We start from the raw sequence: 14,933 nt of genomic DNA on the forward strand, positions 1-14,933 counted from the left end.
TGGGCTGGTTCTATGTGAGGTCTCAGGTGAATGAAATTTTGTTTTAAGGGTGAACAAGTAGGCTGTCCTTACCCAAGATAATTTTGTACTACAGTAGCCACAGTTTATCCACTTATGAGGTGCCCTAGAGAAAAAGGGATCCCAGCCAACCCTTACGATAAGGGTAGAGGGAAAATTATTCTTCCTCCTCTACAATTTCTGGTGACCAGGATGACACCTGCTGGGACACTCCACTTGCTATAGAGCCTGCTGATGGGATCCCGGGAAAGCTGGCAGAAGCCCATAAAGGGTGAGAATTCTTACCAAAGTCAGTTCTCCTGGACCTCCAACTGTGGTGCCTGGTTGAGAGAGGAAGGTACAATTTCACAGTGTTCCTTCCATTCTAGATTCAGTTTGGCAGGAGAAAAATGTTTGTAAGAATTAGATCTTTGGGGGCTTCCCTGGTGGCATAGTGGTTAAGAATCCGCCTGCCAATGCAGGGGACATGGGTTCGATCCCTGGTCCGGGAAGATCCCACATACCGCGGAGCAACTAAGCCCGTGCGCCACAACTACTGAGCCTGTGCTCCAGAGCCCTCGAGCCATAGCTACTGAGCCCATGTGCCTAGAGCCCGTGCTCTGCAACAAGAGAAGCCACCACAATGAGAAGCCCACGCACCGCAATGAAGAGTAGTCCCCACTCACTGCAACTAGAGAAAGCCCACATGTAGCAACGAAGACCCAATGCAGCCAAAAATAAATAAATAAAATTTATTAAAAAAAAAAAAAGAATTAGATCTTTGAATGGTGGCTTGTGAACTTTCATTTAAGTCCCCACTGGTTCTTGGTCTTTTTCCTCCCAGGGACAGCTATAGCTTTCTCATTTATTTTGTTTTATGTCCTGAGAACTTGGCTTGGCTTTCTGCCCATCAGGGCACACAGGTTGGCAGTTCTTAGTGTGCAGGCAGCTCAGCTGTCACATTGGGGACCCCCAAAATATGGCTGGACAGAAATGTGGGTCACCAGCTACCAGGGGAATTGTCTAAGTCTTTCTTTATTTGATTATCTTTGGGAGTGGCTCTGGATCTTGGGGCTGGGGGAGTAATATCTTTTGCACTTTTCTTTGGGGATGCCTCTTGCATCCATGGTTAAACCATGGTTTTGTTTTTGAGTCATTTGATAGGGATACCTTTGGTTTAAAAGTAAAAGAAAAGTTTGTTCAGTATTGCCAGGAATAGTTACTGTTTGTCCCACCTAAAACGTGTTAATAAAATATTTAAAAGGATTTTTTTAGTGAGCTTTGTGGTTAGAAGTTGGCTACTCTGGGGAGTTCCTTGATGGCCTAGTGGTTATGATTTGGTGCTTTCACTGCGGAGGCCGGGGCTCGATCCCTGGTCGGGCAACCATCCCACATGCCATCCCACTTGCTGCGTAGCGTAGCCAAAATGCAAAAAAAAAAAAAAAAAAAATGTTGGTTACTTTGGAAGTTAATATTCAGAGCCTGATAGGAACTGTTTTTAAGGGCTTCTCCATCAAGCTGAAATGAAATTATGTACCCAGAGGGAAACAAAAACATTCTGAAGCCACTGTGGAAGAATTACTAAAACATTCAAAAGATGCACAGCTCCAAATCTGGAACATAGGAATCTTTTAATTTTCATCTTAGTTGGAAATCTCCCTGACATAAAGAAGCAAATTGAAGATAATATAGTTGGATGGGTGGGTTCACTGGGCCTCTTGATATCATTCAGCTGGCAACCCAGTTCTCTGAGGAATAAAGAACAACTACTTGTCTTACAAATCGAGTTTTGACAGGAACAGAAATGCAGCTCTAGAAACAATGAAAAGTCTGTCCTTTTTACCAATTTCAAAACCTCCCCTATTCAGCTCAAAAGGCTTGCAGATATTATAAAACATCTGGATTTAGGGAATAAGAGTCCTTCTTGGTGGAATTTACATCCTTTTTCTGTGCCTTTGAGCTTTGAGATGTAAGCGTTCTGCATCTCAAGTATTTAGAGCCATTTCTTTGAAAATGTGGACTTCAGGGAGGTGATTCTTATTAGAAGGACAAAAACAAGTATGTGGGGGGCGATTTGGAAACTAGGTGAAAGTTCTACTAAGTTAACTTATGGATATTCATTGACTAGATTATTTCCAAGTAAGATAAAATACTGAAACATTAATTACTGAACACAAATTTATCTACTTTTGGCATTTTATCTACTTTGGCTTCTTATTACAGAGGAACTAAAGATATTTGGGTTTATCGGTAAATGTGTTTTATGCCACATTGAAAAATTTACTGTGAGGAAGAATATACTTCTGGAAATTATGAAATGTATTTATAAATGTGCCAATCCACAGAATGCTAGTGTAACAGTCCACAATTGCTTACTTCTTAGTTTTCACTAGGAAGTAAGGAGTCTAAGGGTTACGAATTCTCATCGTTATATGTAATTTAAAACTACTAAAATAGGCTGTAGGCCGGAGAGGTTGCTGCCGACATGGGCAAGTTCATGAAACCCGGGAAGGTGGTGCTGGTCCTGGCCGGTCGCTACTCCGGACGCAAAGCGGTCATCGTAAAGAACATTGATGATGGCACCTCAGACCGACCCTACAGCCACGCTCTGGTGGCTGGAATTGATCGCTATCCCCGCAAAGTGACAGCTGCCATGGGCAAGAAGAAAATTGCCAAGAGGTCAAAGATCAAGTCTTTCGTGAAAGTTTATAATTATAATCACCTCATGCCTACAAGGTACTCTGTGGATATCCCCTTGGACAAAACTGTTGTCAACAAAGATGTCTTCAGAGACCCTGCTCTCAAACGCAAGGCCCGACGAGAGGCCAAGGTCAAGTTTGAGGAGAGATACAAGACCGGCAAGAACAAATGGTTCTTTCAGAAGCTGCGGTTTTAGGTCTGTCTTGTTTCAGTCATTAAAAATACAAAAATACCAAAAAAAAAAAAACCCTACTAAAATATAGGGGTGAAAGGAAACAACTGTGTGTGAAAAGTAGGAAGGAAAGTAGAATGTGTCTAGGGGGTAAGGAAAGGTATGGAAGGACTTTATTAAAAGTCTTTTTGTCATTTGCAGAGAGTTATTGTTTTACTCTGATGCTTTCACAGAAATGCTTTGTCTTTAGAGATTCACGGAAAGATCTAGAATACAGGTTTCTGATAAGTTTAAGAGCATAAAAGTGAACTGGGTAAGAATTTTCAGAGCTAATGAAAAAACTGGATTCATCCTGAACAAGAATTAATAACATATGATTAAATGAACTGATGAGGATGATTATAATGTTTTTTTACAACTTTTTCTTTGAAACACTGCCGATTCCTTAATGTTTTGTTTTCCAAATTTAAGGAAACCTTTCTCTCAAGCTGTTTATGACTTAAGGCAGTTTGGTAAATTATACCTTTGTAAACAAAAGTGAAACTTTTTTTCCCTACCTGATCCCTCCAGAATTTGGAAATTTGTTGTGTAGTCTTATTTTCATGGCACTATAGTGATTTACATAAGCCCAATAAGAATATGTTCTTATAACAGGACACAATTGGAAGCCTTGGTTATATTACCAAGGCTTTGACTGGAATGTCATATTTGAGAATATGCATAAAATCAGATATGACCAGACAGTTTTAAGGAACTAAGGTTGACTTTATGGAGGCAATAAAGCTCCTAAGAAAAACTGGCCTGGCATCTTGTTTATAGGGTTCCAAGAAACCTTACCAGGTGAGTAAGGAAGGTCACTTCCTGGCAGGCCTGAGAACCTCAGGATATCTTGGGGACCTTGAGAAGAGAGGAATTCACCCAAATCTATAGGTATTCCAGATGAAGTCTGAAATGACAAATCCTTGACTTGACTTCTTAATTTGGAGAGCCTTTAAAAGTTCAATCTAAGATTCCTTATGAAAAGTCCTAGCAAAACAGATTTTAAAAGAGCCTATATGGTCAATTACTCTCCTACTGCACCTCTGTAAATAATCAGCCCAAGTTTTATGAGACTAGACTTATTTTGCAAACAAATTAGTCTTACTGTGATTATCTTTGATAGAAATGGGGGTAATTTTATATAAATTTATATAATTTATAAATTTATAAAAATTTATAAAAAATTTATTAAAAAAATTATGTTGCAGTAGAAAATTATAATATGATCTTGTGGATATCAGATTCTAGTCCTATTCACTGTCTTTGAGCTTTTGTTATATACTTGTAAACCGGACTGGATCCTGAATTGTTCTAGTTTTCTCAAATATCTGGCTACTCTCCAAACTAAGATTTCCAGTTTTCTCCTACCCTTCTGATTTGAAATCACTAAGAACAAAGACTAACCTTGAACCTCCTTAGAAGGGACCATACCAAGTCAGCAGTCAAACTTCAGGGCCTTAAACCTTGGGTCCATATCTCCCAGTTAAAAAGGGCTCCTCCAGACTCTTGGAATTGTACAACAACTGGAGACCTAAAATTAAAATTGGCTTATGGAGGTTCCTCCCCAGAAGCAGACAGCATCTTGAGATGGACAGCTCTCCCGAGATCACGGATCAAGATCTTTATTTCCTATTTGAAACCTTTATAACTTTTGTCTTTTCACTACTTGCTTTTTTCTCTCTGTTAATGCACGGCAAGACAATGCTTCTCTGGCAACTATCGCTGAATCTTGCTAAGGCCATACCTACAGAAGTCCCTAGGTTTTCTTGGTAAGATGATTTGACATAGTAGAATTGCTTTAGATTACTTGTTGGCTAAACAAGGAAGAGTCTGTGCCATAGCAAATACCTCTTGCTGTAGCTGGATCAACACCTCTGGTAGTGTAGCAAATGCAAGAAATTAACAAGCCACTTGGCTAAGGCAACAGGAGGCCATTAGACTAAGGTGGCTCTAGTGCTGTGTGGCCTACATAAGCAAACCAAAACCTAAGCCTGTAAATGCCTCAAGGTTATGAAATTAAAACCTAAGGACAGCCAGTCACATACAGCCAACTAGGCTTTAAGCTGTAGCCAATCAATAATTTCCTTGCTTTGCTTCTGCATTTTCTCTGTAAAAGCCTCTCCCTGAACTCTTGAATGGTAGAGTGCTCCTAACCTCTTCTGGTTTGTCAGTGCCAGCTTCAGATCGATTTTTGCTCAGATAAGCTCTTATCATTTTTAATATGCCTCAGTTTATCTTTTACATTATGCTCAAGGCAGGGAGTGGGGCCCCAGAGTTGGGCAATACATTTCCCGGGCTATAAATGGCAATCTGCAGCATATTTGTGTACCTTCTGTGTAAGGACTGAAGATTCTGGTTAGTACTTTGGAGTTCCAAGCCCTTTTAATTACTTTTCTATACATGTTACCTTAACTCCAAACACCTCCCATGAAAGGTGTATACTTGTATTTAATTTTAATGAAACTTTTTTTCTATTGCATTTTGGAAATGGTTAAGGCTGTGTCTCCTAGAACATTACTGGGACAATTCAGTTTTCTTATCCCATTTCCTTCCTCTGCTCCACCCTCCACATCAAAAAAAAAAAAAAAAAAAAGTCAACAGGAAATTGCCTTTCATCTTCCCAGCACCAACGTTCCAGGTTTTAAACCAGAGTGTATTTTAGGCTGATGTGTGTTTTTCTGGTTTTATCTGGAAAATCTGCACATATTTATGCATGTTCCTTAAAAGGTAAGGGGCTTCTCAGGCTCTTAAAAACAACTCTATAATATTTTTGATTCAAGTGCTAGCAGAAGCACAGCTTAGTGGTTTGGGAAGGTGGCCTCTAAGTTAACAATGGAAAAGATTATCCAATTATGTGGGTCTGTGGTAAGAATCAAACCAACCTTCAGCAGAAGACAAAACCCAAAAGAGGGAAGGTGAGTGTTTTTCAGAGAGTTATATGTAGTTACTAACGTAATCTAGAAAGCATTTTTTAGTAAACATCTGTTAAGACTTTGTTTTTGGTAGGTACTTGTTGCTTTTTTAAAGCAGGGCTATCTATGATTCTGATCACAGGATCACATGAGGCTAGCTTTGTATTGCTAGAGAGCTCTGATGCTGAGGGCTGGGTCAGATTTGAAATGTGGCAGAACAATGAGTCATTCCCAGAGGCTAGGAAAGCTGCAAAGATGCTGTCAGAGATGAACCCTTTGAAACATGTCTTTCATACAGAAAGCTTTGAGGTATAGTGGGAAATGCAGACTTGGTTAGAATCTCAACTTTGCCATTATTTAAGCCTGCACACTCTGGGCAAGTTACCCTCTCTGAATCTGTTTCCAAACCTGTAAAATGTGGCTAATGTTATTTACAGGTTTGTTGTGAGGACTATGTATATACAGTAACTGCGCATTAACAGACCTGCTATTGGTACTTAGTTCATTAAAAATGGTTCTTATTAATCATGTGGGGCTTTATATCAAGAGCAAAGAGTTCTTAAGCCACCATTGGGATATTAGTTAAATTTTTACATCTGTACCCAATCGACTTAATAAAGCTTATACGATTTTTAACTAAAATAATTCCCTCAACCTCTGACTTTCTAACTCTTGGCCCTAAAGTTATTCAGCAAGGATGCAGCATGATTTTCTTGTCACCACTATTACCCTCACCCCACTGATAAATACAGTCCATGAAACTTTTTGGCACTTAGGGACTTAGAGTATAATACAAGCACTACCAAGATTTTATTTTCCCTGTCCTCACTCTTTGTGAAGAAATGAGTTAAGATTTGGGGAGGGTTCCCACCATTCCTTAAATTATGAGATCACTGTGCTTAAACTAGCACTTTATATTTGTAGGTGCTTGATATTTTTGAATAAATGATATTATTCTGGAGATTTCTTTGTATACTGTCAAATATTAAATTGCTAGAGAGCAATACGAGCTGCATTCAAATTCAACAAAATGAAGTCTTTTGTATCTTCTTATGCACCATTCTGTTGAGAATGATAAAGTCTGAAGAGAAGATAATGTCCTATACTTTCAAACTGGTAAATTTTCTTCTGGCCAATCATACTTACTTCTGTAGTAGTCTGGCTGTTAAAAGTAAGGCTCTGACTTGGAGGCTTGGGTCCAAATGGTGACTCTGCTAATTCCTTATACTGTTACACATGCAAAATGAGACAAATTAGAGTATCTACCATACAGGGTATTTTTGACAACTATTTATGAAACTTGTATGCTTCCCTGTAATATTAGAAAAGTTTGTCAAGTTTACCAAAAATAATTTCCTACTGCCATCTTTATTACAACACATTGAATTCGGGAAAAATTCTTTGCAGATTTGATATCCTTTTGTTACATTGTATTCAATATTTTGTATTTATTTAGTTCTGCTCAATTTTTAATCCTTAAGAGTTTAAACTTTTTCTCCATACAGGTTTTTTTTCATCCTTTATTAATTCCTAAATGCATTATTGTTTTTGTTGGTATTGCAAATGTTTTCTTATTTTCTATTTTGAGGTATAGAAGAAGCTTTTTCACTTTTTGTAAGTTGATCTTTGTCTTGTAATTCTGAATTTTTTATTAGTTCAGGTGGTGTTTTTATTCATGTTTTTTAATTAAAACTGTTTTATTGTGGTAAAATACATAAAACAAAATTTACTATCTTAACCATTTTTTTATCTTAACCATTTTTAAGTGTACAGTTTAGCGGTATTAAATACATTCATATTATTGTTGCCACCATCACCACCATCCATCTCTAGAACTCTTTTCATCTTGTAAAACTGAAACTCTGTACCCATTAAACAGTAGCTCCCCATTTTTTCCCCTCACCCTAGCAACCACCATTCTACTATCTCTATGAATTTGACTGCTCTAGGTACCTCATGTAGGTGGAATCATACAGAATTTGTCTTTTTGTGACTGGCTTATTTTACTTAGCATAATGTCCTCTAGAGTCCTCCATGCTGTAGCATGTGTCAAAATCTCTCCTTTTTTTAACACTGAATAATATTCCATGGTATGTATATACATTTTGTTTATTCATTCACCCATCGACAGACATTTGAGTTGCTTCTACCTCTTTGCTATTGAGAACCCATATAGGGTTGTTAATGAGAACTGAATGTGTTCCTGGCATATAGTAAGTACTTACGATATCTACTATTATGTTTTTATTATGGTGTAGGAGTATGCTTGACTTGTTTTATATATCCATGGATGTTTCTGTGAGAATCTATGTATTTCAGGAGCTTCCGAAACAGAATGGTTTGGAGCAGTTACCTTTTTAAGAAAAAATACAATTTGATAATTGAAAAAATAAACATTTGATAAGAGTTTAAAGAATTCAGAAAAGATCCAAGCTTTCCTCCAACCAGTTTTATTAAACATAACAAAATTCTGTATACAAAGTGACCTAAACTTGCTTCAAAACATACTTCCCTTAACTATTTTGATAAGTCAATCCACAGAGTGTCAAAAAGCAGCTTACTCTAAAATTAATAGAAAAGTGCCCAATGCACATTACATGAATGGCCTAATTACTGGAACTCTAATAGCTCTATAAGATAATTAACATAAGGTACGATTGAGTCCCCATGACAAGCTGCTGGAGAACTGATACAAGATGTCAAGAGGCCATTTTGTGCACTGCCACTGTGATGCCATCGTGTTTCTGGATCATAATGTTCCTGAAAGGCAAAATGGAAGATATTCAGTAAAGTGTTGCAAGTGGGAGTCAATGTAAGATTAAAGATGCTGTTTGGTTTAGGACACAACTAAAAAAATAATACTTTTCTATGTATGAAAGCAATATCTAAACACAATAAAACATTTGGGAAATACAGAAAAGTATAAAATATAAAAATGAAATTAATTCTATAATCCTATCACTCAAAGACAACCACTACTGGGGCTTCCCTGGTGGCGCAGTGGTTGAGAGTCCGCCTGCCGACGCAGGGGACATGGGTTCGTGCCCCGGTCCGAGAAGATCCCACATGCCGCGGAGCAGCTGGGCCCGTGAGCCATGGTCGCTGAGCCTCTGCGTCCGGAGCCTGTGCTCCGCAACGGGAGAGGCCACAACAGTGAGAGGCCCCCGTACCGCAAAAAAAAAAACACAAAAAACCACTATTAATATTTTCCTTTTTTAATCTGCATGTATACCATATATACATTTTTTCTCACTTTACAGAACTGTGATCATAATGTGCATAGTTTATTTATTTAAAATTTTTATTTATTTATTTTTGGCTGTGTCGGGTCTTAGTTGCAGCACAGTGGGATCTTTCATTGCAGCATGAAGGTTCTTCATTGCGGCACATGGGCTCTCTGGTTGTGGCACGTGGGCTCAGTAGTTGCAGCGTGCAGGCTTAGTTGCTCCGCGGCATGTGGGAGCTTAGTTTCCTGACCAGGGATTGAACCCACGTGCCCTGCATTGGAAGGCGGATCCTTAACCACTGGACCACCGGGGAAGTCCCTGTGCGTAGTTCTGCTTTTTTCATTTACTATTATTCGGAGGACACTCACTTGGAATGTCTTTGGTATGTCTATTACTACAGACATTGTTTCTGTTCTTTGTTTAGTCTTCCTCTGTGTTATTTATTGCTTCTTTTATTGATAGTTCATGACGACTCCTACTCTTCATTTAAATGTCTTTGTGGTGTGAAAGCACATTAGCTTTAGATCAATCCATCTGCTCCTGTGGTCCAAAGGGTGGAACCTTCCTCCAAGTACTTTGAGAAATCACTGATGAACACAGGGCAAACCCCAGTCAAGTTTCCCAGGGATTGATTTTTCTGAATGAAAAGGAAAGGAAGGGATCTGCTGCCATCTACTCACCCATTATCTGACTCTAGACACACCACAGGAATATCAGTGGGGTCTGAGGTTAGCTTAGCTGCTTGCTGGGCTAAAACAGATATCACCCCAGCATGCTCATCTGACAGGGTTCCGCGGCCTGGAAGACAGAGATGATATCATGCTGCCTGACTGTCCAAAAATGAGTATAGAGGTATAATAGAACTGAACTGAATTATTCACAAAAAGAAGGTTCAGCTCATGGTCTCTTAGGTTAGGTACTGACATAAAATGATTCTGCCCTGATACTCAGTGGTTACATCAGTGAGAAAGCCAATAACAGCTTTTAAGTCAGTAAAAGGCCATAACACTCAATTTTCCAAGTCATTCCCATCACCATCTCTAAACACCTTCTCAAGCATATAAGGAAGCTGTAATTCAAGTCAATCTGAAAGCAAACTGAAACGAAGAAATGCAGAGGTAAGACTGACAAAAACCAGTAAGGGCAAGAGACTTGTTGAAACTAATTAATTCCTCATGGAATATCTGATTTCCTTTTGAGATCAACCTCAAAGGATATAAAGATCAGATATTCCTCATGGAATATCTGATTTCCCTTTGAGATCAACCTCAAAGGATATAAAGATCTTTACTCAGGAGTTTGGCTGTAAGATCACCTTAACAGCATGTATAAATATTCTGTGAGCAATTGTTTCCACTAGAATAAACTGGTTTTTCAAACAGCAACAGAATTGGCTTTTTACTAATGTTTGTTTTAGCCTGTAGATAATAACTAAATCTTGGATGTCAGGAACAAAACGTAATTACTAAGTTTACAATATCTTTCTGTATATAAAGGCAACACAAGCCCATCTGCCTGAAACTAACTCAGGTAATAGACATGACAATATGGCAGAGTTGATGGATTTACTGTTGTTACATAAAACATTAACTGGGCACACAGTGCAGTCTTTTGGGCCTTGAAGTTTTCTTGAAGGAATACATTTAGTTTTACATTTCCACACTTGAATTTCAGCCTTTCCTTTGTGAGCCTGGCAAGTGCCTCAAAAAAAATCTGCCTTTTTCTTCCAACTAAACTGATTTGTGTGTAAAACCTGAGTTACAGACTACTTCCTTCAATTACCCTCCCAGCAAAAATTCAGAGCTTTAAAAAGTCCTGCAGTACAGAGGAGTAAGGAGCAAGGTGTCCTGGGTTTACTAGTTCTGACATTACTTAGCTGAAGGCTTCCATTGTTTACCTTTCTGGATTTATTTTCTCATCATTAATTGTTACCATTTATTGAGCATTATGCCTAGGTTCTGTGCTGAGTGTTTTACATATATAATTTTATAGTATTCTGATTAAGAGGCTTCAGAGCCAGACTCAAATCCTAGCTCAACCACTTACTAGCTGTATGACCTTATAGGCAACTCAGTCAACCTCTGTGCCTCCATTTCTTTATCTGCCTAACAGGGTTGTCCTGAGGATTAAATGACTTAGTATACACAAAGCACTTAGAATGGTGCCTGGCACATAGTAAGAGCTCAATAAATGCAATTCCATAATAATAATTATTATTAAGCAACAACTCAGTAAAGAAACTGAGGCTCAGAAAGGTTCTTTTTGGTCCAAGCTGACACCACTAGTAAATGGAAGAGCAAGGGGTTGAAGCTAGGTGTGTCCAACCCTGCAGCCCCCATTTTTCCTACCTACTCACTTACTCTTAAGTGAAGTTGGACTAAAAAGTAACACCACCCATCTAGCAGGGTTATTGTGAAAATTAGAGATAATGTATACAAAGCTTCACATTCTCACCATATGGCATAAATTCAATAAATGGTAACTGCTGTCATTATCAAGTCCTTTCTAGACCCAATGATTCAAATGATTCAAATACTACTTTAGTAGAAACGACTCTGTAGTGCTAGAACTGCAAGGAACATTTCTACCTTTATAAACACCAATTGAGAAGTTTCAATTTCCTAATTTTGTTATTTGGGGATGATCCCTACGCTTGCAAAAGTCCCCAGAAAGTGGCAGGGTAACAGGAAATAAAAACTAGAGAATAATAGCACACTAGGCTCCCAGTCAACATCAGATGCTGTGCAATCCACCAAAGGGTTGATGTGAGATACTTACAGCCCAAATTGAGTCCTTGTGAATCTGTGCACAGGACTCCAACGATGGATGGATTTTTCATTCTAATTCCAGGAGTGCAGGAAGAAGAAAGCAAATGATGTGGGAAAATGAATTTAAATAATTATAACACAAATATGCTTTCTCTGTACCAGGCATTTGTTGTAGTACTTTAAGTCAGTGTTAATCTTTTTTCACTATGGCCCACCCCTGCCCCAAGAAAAATTAAATTACAATTAACTGATTTAAATTAAATAGTTAAACCAGTTTCTCTCTCATGAGAATAAAGACTGTGCCAGGTACTGTTGAGCTCTGGAGGGCCACAAACATTGCAATAGTTGGGATTTTGTTGCCTTCGTTAAAAATGCATATGTTAACATACTAACTCACTTGAAACAACTGTTGAAAAACTCTTCAGTAACACGGGCTGCCTCCTGGAGGGGTAGTGGGAAGCTGAGGGGCACTGATGCGAGGGAGGTGTTTCCCTGTACGCCTTCTTGTATTTTTCCAACTTTGGATTTTACGGAGATATTACTCATTCGAAAAATTTAACGGATGCCTTTCAGCAAGTAACTGGTTACACCCGGAAGGAAATACGCGTGTGTGTTTATATTTATAAGGCAGGGCTCTGCACAAGTGGTACTTCCTTCCCCCAAACGAACACGGTTCCTAAAACTCCCGAAAACGACCCTGTCCAGACAATTTCAGCACGAGAGTCGGGTTTGGGCTCTGGCCGCGGAGACCCGCTCGGGAGAGAGAGTGCGGAGCCCCGGCGGGATTTAATTCCGGGTCATTTCGCACCCACACCGGAGGCCCCGGGACAGGGCGTCCCCAAGACGCCCGGCCGGCGCTCGCAGCTCGCGCCCTCTGTCCCGTTCAAATCCCCCAGCCGCGACCCCAGGACAGGCCGACGAGAATACTACTCACGTGTCCTCCAAGTGCTGCTCTAAAGTTGCCTCCATCCCGCCGCGAGTCGTCTCCTTCTTCGCCGCTGGTCTCGGGTGCCCCTCGGTCGTTCACATGACGCGAGCGGGCCGTGGGCAGGAACGGTGCCTCCAAAGGGACAAACTTCGCGGCGCAGCCTTCGCGTTGTGTCCAGGATGACATCTTTACGCGCCCGCCGCCGCGAGCCGGGCGGAGGTTCTGCTGCCTGTGCAACAGGCGAGGGGACGGCGCGGAATGCCGCCGCGGGAGGGAGGTCTGCAGTCGTCCCTCGGAGCCGGCCTCCTGGCCTTTCCCTTTGTCTCCTCCATACAGACCTTTGGATTCCAATTCCACCGACTCCAAGAAGTCGGGCCAGACCCTGTTGAAGTTTTACAATAACCCGGCCGGTCCGACGGGGTCTCATCCAGGCGGTGGGGCAGAGAGAGACAAGAGAGACACAGGACCCCGGTGAAGGGTCCCCAGGCTTGTAGGGCAAAAGACTGGACACAGGGACTAGAGGACGAGATGGAACAATGCTAATAGGTATGGGGAAAGTGTCGGGATTTTAAAGAAAACGTTGGTTCTTCCCCTTTGGCGAGGGCTTGGGAAAGAACGTGTCACTTGTGATAAAGACTAGGTAGGACTACTTAAAAATAATCTTTAAAAAAGTTAATTATAAAAGCAGTTTTAAAAATAAGGAAAGAAAGCCCACCCATAGCCTCTGTCCAGAGATGACTATTAATCCCTTGGAGAATATTCTTTCAGCCAATTGTCTTTGCAGATGTATGCTTTTAATGTTGTTGTTTCTTTTTTAAGCAAAATTGACACACATGCTGGACATACAATTCTGTAGCTGACCCTTTTCACAGAATTTAGCATAAATGTCTTTTCATGTCAGTAAGTATTCATTTACACAACCTCTGTAACACTTACAAAATAGTCCATATTATAATTGCTAATTGATTTAACCAACCCATATCAATGTGCAGTTAGGTTGCTTATAGTTTTATTGTTATTTTGGGTTCTTTGGCTATTACAAATGCTGGATGAATATCCTCATAGTCAAATATTCGTGCAGTTTAAAATTTTCCTTATGAGTTACTAGAATGGAATTATTGGGTCAAAGGATATTGACTTTTTTTTTTTTGCGGTACGCAGGCCTCTCACCGTTGTGGCCCCTCCCGTTGCAGAGCACAGGCTCCGTATGCGCAGGCTCAGTGGCCATGGCTCACGGGCCCAGCCGCTCCGCGGCATGTGGGATCTTCCCGGACCGGGGCACAAACCCGTTTCCCCTGTATCGGCAGGCGGACTCTCAACTACTGCGCCACCAGGGAAGCCCTATTGACATTTTTAAGGCTTTTAAAATACACTTACAAATTGCCCCGCAGAAAGGTGGTAACAATTTACACTCAGATTGGTAGCATTATTATTTTTTTTTTGGTGCGGTACGCGGGCCTCTCACTGTTGTGGCCTCTCCCGTTGCGGAGCACAGGCTTCGGACGCGCAGGCTCAGCGGCCATGGCTCACGGGCCCAGCCGCTCAGCGGCATGTGGGATCTTCCCGGACCGGGGCACGAACCCGTGTCCCCTGCATCGGCAGGCAGACTCTCAACCACTGCACCACCAGGGAAGCCCAGATTGGTAGCATTTTGATGAAAATGGGAGTATGTCCAGAGGTCACCCATCCCCCATAAGCCAATACCCACTCCCTGTGCTTAAATCCTCCTAACATCACTCCTGGATCTACCTTTTCTCCAACCCTCTCACCTCCAGCTTTTACTCACAGCCCATCTTCTGTTCTGGGGCCCAGCTTCAAGGCTTCTCTCGACTTGAATTCACAGTCCCTCTTCATTCCATAGCTGTGATGGTGAGAAACTTGCAGCTGCCTTAAAATTCCAGTCTTGAATATTGTAATTCAGGAGTTTTAGACTCCTGCCCTAGAGAAATGATTTATATTAACCTCGGGGTCACATAATATGGGCCATTTAAATTTTAGAAAAAGCTGTTTAAAACTAACTGTTTTAAAACTGTGCCCTTAAAACATAGCATCAGAAAATGTGAGGAGCCGGGCTGCTTGCTGCTGAAGTCCTGCCCCAGGCAGCTCGGCACCACAGTACCGCCCCCCTTGTGGTCCCAATGTGGTGTAAGCATTGCTGGACTGGGGCATCTTAGCTCTGGCTTTCTAACC

The 14,933-nt window shown here is 40.7% G+C and overlaps 2 protein-coding genes across 2 annotated transcripts; one reads left to right on the forward strand and one right to left on the reverse strand.

Moving 5' to 3' along the window:
* The first annotated feature begins 2,438 nt into the window (after window positions 1–2,438).
* On the forward strand, window positions 2,439–3,067 carry LOC307047798 (large ribosomal subunit protein eL27). The gene has a single exon (XM_079696478.1). The coding sequence runs from the start codon at window positions 2,483–2,485 to the stop codon at window positions 2,891–2,893; it is 411 nt and encodes a 136-aa protein (XP_079552604.1). The 5' UTR covers window positions 2,439–2,482; the 3' UTR covers window positions 2,894–3,067.
* Window positions 3,068–8,254: 5,187 nt separating this feature from the next.
* LAMTOR5 (late endosomal/lysosomal adaptor, MAPK and MTOR activator 5) lies at window positions 8,255–12,868 on the reverse strand. Its single transcript, XM_079725770.1, has 4 exons — window positions 12,750–12,868; window positions 11,826–11,887; window positions 9,728–9,845; window positions 8,255–8,580 (listed from the first exon to the last, which is right to left on the reverse strand). Exons 1-4 carry the CDS (start codon window positions 12,782–12,784, stop codon window positions 8,520–8,522), a joined length of 276 nt encoding a protein of 91 aa, XP_079581896.1. The 5' UTR covers window positions 12,785–12,868; the 3' UTR covers window positions 8,255–8,519.
* Window positions 12,869–14,933: the final 2,065 nt, after the last annotated feature.

The sequence above is a fragment of the Hyperoodon ampullatus genome (assembly GCF_949752795.1).
Source record: "Hyperoodon ampullatus genome assembly, chromosome: 2".
NCBI classification, from domain to species: Eukaryota; Metazoa; Chordata; class Mammalia; order Artiodactyla; family Ziphiidae; genus Hyperoodon; species Hyperoodon ampullatus.

What these genes read in the sequence shown, in the direction of transcription:
- LOC307047798 (XM_079696478.1), top strand. Translation starts at nt 2,483, where the DNA reads ATGGGCAAGTTCATGAAACCCGGGAAGGTGGTGCTGGTCCTGGCCGGT.
- LAMTOR5 (XM_079725770.1), bottom strand. Translation starts at nt 12,784, where the DNA reads ATGGAGGCAACTTTAGAGCAGCACTTGGAGGACAC. An exon ending in GAGCAGCACTTGGAGGACAC is followed by an intron (nt 11,888 to 12,749) that starts GTGAGTAGTATT and finishes TCCTGGAATTAG; the next exon opens with AATGAAAAATCCATCCATCG. An exon ending in ACAAGGACTCAATTTGGGCT is followed by an intron (nt 9,846 to 11,825) that starts GTAAGTATCTCA and finishes TCTGTCTTCCAG; the next exon opens with GCCGCGGAACCCTGTCAGAT.